The sequence below is a fragment of the Octodon degus genome, unplaced genomic scaffold, assembly GCF_000260255.1.
Source record: "Octodon degus isolate 3935 unplaced genomic scaffold, OctDeg1.0 scaffold00204, whole genome shotgun sequence".
NCBI lineage: Eukaryota > Metazoa > Chordata > Mammalia > Rodentia > Octodontidae > Octodon > Octodon degus.
In genome coordinates this window covers 878,699-884,096 of record NW_004524780.1, presented here as the reverse complement: position 1 = coordinate 884,096, position 5,398 = coordinate 878,699, and the positions used below count along the sequence as shown (strand labels likewise).

General features: G+C 47.8%; 1 protein-coding gene across 2 annotated transcripts in view; it reads right to left on the bottom strand.

The window, feature by feature from the left end:
- Positions 1 to 5,398, bottom strand: part of Mboat2 (membrane bound O-acyltransferase domain containing 2) — a 55,584-nt gene that overhangs the window by 36,790 nt on the left and 13,396 nt on the right. Inside the window, exon 1 of one of the 2 annotated variants that reach the window (XM_023704805.1) lies at positions 603 to 661. The exons of the other annotated variant lie outside the window; for it this stretch is intronic. Coding sequence (XP_023560573.1) covers positions 603 to 611 — 9 coding nt within the window. The 5' untranslated portion in view covers positions 612 to 661. Of the gene's footprint in view, positions 1 to 602; positions 662 to 5,398 lie in introns of those variants that run through there. 2 annotated transcript variants of the gene reach the window in all.

Here is a 5,398-nt window from a genome sequence, read left to right as displayed (position 1 = left end):
TGCTAGAAGAATACTAGAGACTAGAAATACTGCTGTGGAAATCACAAAATAAAGTCAGGCGAAGTCTCCCAGACACATGGGTAGCAAAACATGTGAGATAGAAGGTAGCCAAAAAGCCCACTACCTAAGAAATAGAAAAATTCTGGGGAAACACACACACAGGAAGGGCAAGAAAGAATGCCCAGACCTTAGGTAAAAACTAAAGACATCTAGACAAAGTGCAAGCCACACTATCAATAATGAATGGATGCCACTTCGCCAACTGTGATAAACGGGCATGGTAAGGAGACACACCAGCAACTGGAGAAACCGACTAAGGAGTGTGGTGGAGCGATAGCTGGAGGGCAACAGGTGACACCCGGCTGAACTGACCAGCAGGGCACGGGGTGTGGGAGGCCCACCCGAGGATTGCTGCCAACAGCAGAAGAGGCAGAACTGGACGGGGAGGACGTCAGGTGCTGCTAGGGGGTGACGGCTCTCCAGAGGAGCTTATCATACTGGCTTTCCTGGTAAACCCAGCTGTTCTCTTCATCAGAGCAGCTCAGGACATTGTTGTCACCGAGAAGGGCTACGCTTCACTTTGGGGGAGCCCTGGTCCTTACTTTGAGCATCGCTTCCTGGCTCCGGAGGGGAAGAGGGTGCGCTGCGCAGTCTCCTGGAGCAGCCTGTCATGCTGGATTTCCTGACAGAGACTCAGCTGTTCTCATCGTTGGAAGAGCTTGGGACCTCGTTGTCACTGAGGAGGGCTGCGACACTTTGCAGCGGAGCCCCAGTTCTTACTTTGAGCGCTGCTTCCCGGCTCCAGCACAGCTCCCTCAGCCTGCTGGCACAGTCTTTCCAGCTTCCACCACCCACTGACCTTGGGGCCTTCCAGCACAGATCCCTGATACAAACTTGCATGAGACATTGTCGTGGGCTCTTGGCCTCCGGCTGGACACATGACAGGCATGGTGATAGGCTCTGGGTCTCCAACTGGACTCTTGCAGGACACTGCCGTGAGGACCAGGCCCTCAGCTGGATTCTCTGAGTCTGTAGTGTATGGACAGATTTCCTGTACCCCTTTGAACTTGACTCTTTGGGTGGCTATTATATTTATGTTTTTTTGGCAGAACCAGGGATTGAACTCAGGCCCGGAAGCACTTATTCTGAGCCACCTCCCCGGCCCCTGGGTGACTATTATAAAGTACTCCTATAAATTACGTGTTTTGTATTTTTTTTCCAGGGAACCCTGACTGCAACAGGGGGTGGCTGGGAGTTCTCTGCACTGTGCCCTCAAACTTCCCCTAAACTGAAATGACTCTAACATGAAAGGCAGCCAGTACAGAGTGACTGAGAGGTTGAGCACCAGCTGGACCACACAGCAAAGGCAGGATGAACACATGGAGATGGATCCTGTCTCGAAAATCAATCAATGGATCAATCAATCAATCATTTATTTTTAAAATGACACTGGTTTGCTACTATATTTTGATAGAAGCAAACTCCTGCTGGCCTCTTCCAACTCACCCATAACACTCTGGCTCCTACTCACTCTGTTAAACCATAAAGCTCAGCTCCATGAGGGTGAGGGAACACAGATCACACAGGGCAAGCCTTTGCCAAGACCAAACTATACGTGAAACTGCACATATACCATTCAACCCACAAATTAAACTGTAAGTCAGGTGTGGTGCTGCATGCCAGTAACCGAAGCACTCAGGAGGGTGAGGCAGGAGGATTGCGCAGTCTGAGGTCAGCTGGGGCTACCTAATGAGAACATGTGTCAAAAATAACTAAATAAACTTTTTTAAAAATTCAATTATCAAAATGAGAACTCTGAAAATTTAGAAATTACGCTTGAACTTAAAGTCTTCAAAACAGCAACATGTCTTTTGCCCTTAACCTTCACTTGGCTGAGTTCAGCAGGGGCGGTTTGTGGACACACCCTACTTGGGATTGCCTGTCTGGAATTATCTCAGGACTCACAGGCTCGCTCACCCCTCCACGGAGGCAGCTGTCATCTGAGGCCTTATCTGGGGATGGGGACCAAACGCCCATCTATGGGGTCCCTCACAAGAGGTGGGGCTCCCAGGTCAGGCATTCGGAGTACAAGAGAGATAGAAAACACAGACACACTCAGATGGAGCTGGTATCTTTATTTATTTTTTTTTTTAAACACAAGGTCTCACAATATAGTTCAGGCTGGCCTTGAAACTCACTCTGTAGTGCAACCTAGCCTCCATCGCATAATGATCCTCCTACCTCCACCTCCTGAGGAAAAACTGTATCCTTTTAATGGCCTGGGCTCAGAATCACTTCCAAGACTTCTGTTTCCTGGAGTAGTCTCCACCCATCCAGGTTCAAGAAGGAAAATGAATTCTGCCTCTTGCTAGAAAAGTACTGGGGACTAGAAGTACTGCTATGGTGGTATCGCAAAATAAAGTTGAGAGAATTCTTTTACATCAGTAGCAAGACAGAACATGTATAAGACAGAATTTACCCAAAAAGGTAACTGTCTGGGGGAGGGAGAGAGACAGACAGACAGACAGACAGACAGACAGACAGACAGAGCAAAGAAATAATTTCAGACAATTTCCCAGATCTAAAGTCCTAAATCTCTGGATTGAAAGAATTTCCCAAGAATCCATACAGACCAGTCATGTGACCTTTAATATCAGAGCTAAACAGCAGATCCTAAGAATCTTCAGGAAATAAAAACTAGTTGGACTAGCAAGTTAAGAGAACTAGTGGAGCACGCATTCTCATGAGCAATGCCATGTGCTGAAACAGTAGCACAGTGTCTTGTAAGAGAACGTTATTGCTACCCTAAAAGTTCTAGGGAGATATTTACAAATGCTTGAATTGAAGTCACCATTTTTTTGGTTTGACCTTGAGGGCTGGGATTACAGGTGAGAACGCAGCACCATGCATGGCCCTAAGGAGTTTTAATAACAATATGCAGTTAAGTTTCCACTTTATCAAACAATCGAGTGAAACAAAGTAACACACACCTCCTCCGTATCCTTAGAGCACATTTAACTGTTTCTTTTCTCTTCATTAAGAGTGGGCGGTAAAGCAGGCTGGCGGCAGCTGCCTAGAGAAGTCTAATTCACAAATATCTACTGCCAGACTCACTACCTCATTAAAAAGTAATGGCCAATAAAAAAAAAAAAATTAATGGCACAGTAGGAGGCATTAATATTGGGTAGATACAGTAGAGTCCTTTCCAGGCAGGCAGATCCTCTCTGAAGGGCATGCTGCATGGAGCCAGGAGCTGCCAACACTGGGTGCAAATGGAGAAGACTGTGGGCAGATCCTAGTGGGGTATGGGCACTGTTAAGGGACAGTCCCGGGGGGTAGAAAGTCCATCTCCTCTCCTGGGCCCCCATGAATACAGCATCTTTTTCATCCTGAGCTCAGTTTCATTTCAGTTTGTGTGGAGCCCACACATGGATATGCACTCTGCAGACAGTGCATGGTGACCAGGTGAGGGCCACTGTCACTGCCCCTCGTTGCTATCACTGTGGATGCTGTCACCTGCCTGGACCTGGCTCAGCACAGACTTTCTGGTTTCTGAATGAAGTCACCAGCCTGAGACCTGGGCCACACTGAGCCTCAGGTTTTCCAAGTCCAGGATGAGCCCTCAAATGTTAGAAGCAGCAGGCACTGTCTGTGACTGTGGAGGTTTACCAGTTCTGCTGATCCCAGGTGCCTGGTTTATAATATAAGTTGGCAATCAATCACTCCCTCCCTTAGGTGGAAGGAACTGCCCATGAAACCAGCTGTCAAGGGGACCAGGGAGAACCTACATGATGATCCTCAGCCATGCACAACCGCACGCTGCTGGGCACACGGTGGCAACAGCTTGTGCCTGTCCCTGTTCACCCTGGGACTGCACTGCGCAGGCCTCATTACACACAGAGCGCTGGTGGCCCTGTGTCCCATCCACTTGCCCAGGGTCTGTCACCAGGCAATGGCAGGACCAGACCTAAAGCAAGAGGTGGGCTGCTGCTCAGCCTGCATGGACAATGGTACTCATGCACGGTCAAGGGAACCCAAATGCACAGTGGAAGAGTGCTGGGTTCTAAGTGCACACAGAGCAGCAGTTTCACATTTTTAGTTTTGTGTTGGTTTTATAAATACTGATATAGTAAACACTGATAATGAAGCTGGGTTTGGTGGCACACACCTATAAACCCAGCTCTCAGGAGGCTGAAGCTGAAGGATTCCCACTAGCTCAAGGCCAGCCTGATCTGTGGATTGAGACCTTGTCTCAAAAAGCAACACAGAACAAAAAAATGAATAAACCTGATAATGCTGGTGAGCGAACAGAAAAGGGCATTACTGTCTTTTTAATAGTATGGGGGAAAAAAAATAGTATGGGGGGGTGGTTGGACAGATAGTTCCGATGTCGAAGCGCCTACCTAGCAAGCACAAGGACCCGGGTTTGATCCCCCATACCACATGCCATGCTGGCCCAACCCAGGCGCTGGCCCATCCCAGGTGCACTGGGCCAGTCTAGGACACCGGGCGTGGTGGCGCATTCCTGTAATCCCAGAGTTGGGAAGCTGAGACAGGAGGATCACTACAGTCACCAGCCTTCAGAATGTTGGAATTCCTTATGGGCATGCCACCACACCCAGCAGAGAAACAGACTGTAGCCCTGAGGGTGGGGCTGGTGTAGCATGTGGTGGGATCGAACCACACCTGCCTAAGCTTGTCTAAGCAGGCACTTTATTTATTTATTTATTTATTTATTTATTTATTTATTTATTTCTGCGGAACAAGGGATTGAACTGAGGCCCTTGCACTTGCCAGGGAAGCGCTTATTCTACTGAGCCATCTCCTCGGACCTAAGCAGGCACTTTAGACTGTTGAGCTATCTTACCAGTCCCAGAGAAACAGATTTTTAAACTTTTTTTTTTTTGGTCGTAGCAGTCTTCTGTCCTTTAAATGCGCTATTGTAAACCTAGTGCAGTGGCACACACCTGTAACCCCAGTACCTGGGAGGCTTAGGCAAGAGGAGCACTCAGGTTTGAAGCCAGCCTGAGCTACACAGCAAGACTATCTCAAAAAATTAATTAAGTCTTTAAAATTGAATTATTTCATAATTCTTATTTCTAAAACTGTTTAGTGTACTAAAAACAAAATAAGCTTTAGGGCTGGCCAAATAGCTCAGCGGATTAAAGCACCTGCTGAGGCAGCGCAGGGACTGGGGTTTGATGCCCAGCATGCCATGCTGGCCCTGCCCCCAGGGTGTGCTGAGGTGGTGACTGTGACTGGGCATGGTGGCATACACGCCTGTAATCCCAGCTTTTGGGAGACTGAAAACAGGAGGATCACTACAAGTCTGATCAATGTAGTGAGGCCCTGTAGACTGTACTAAAAATACAAAAAAAAAAAAAAAGTTACAAATAAT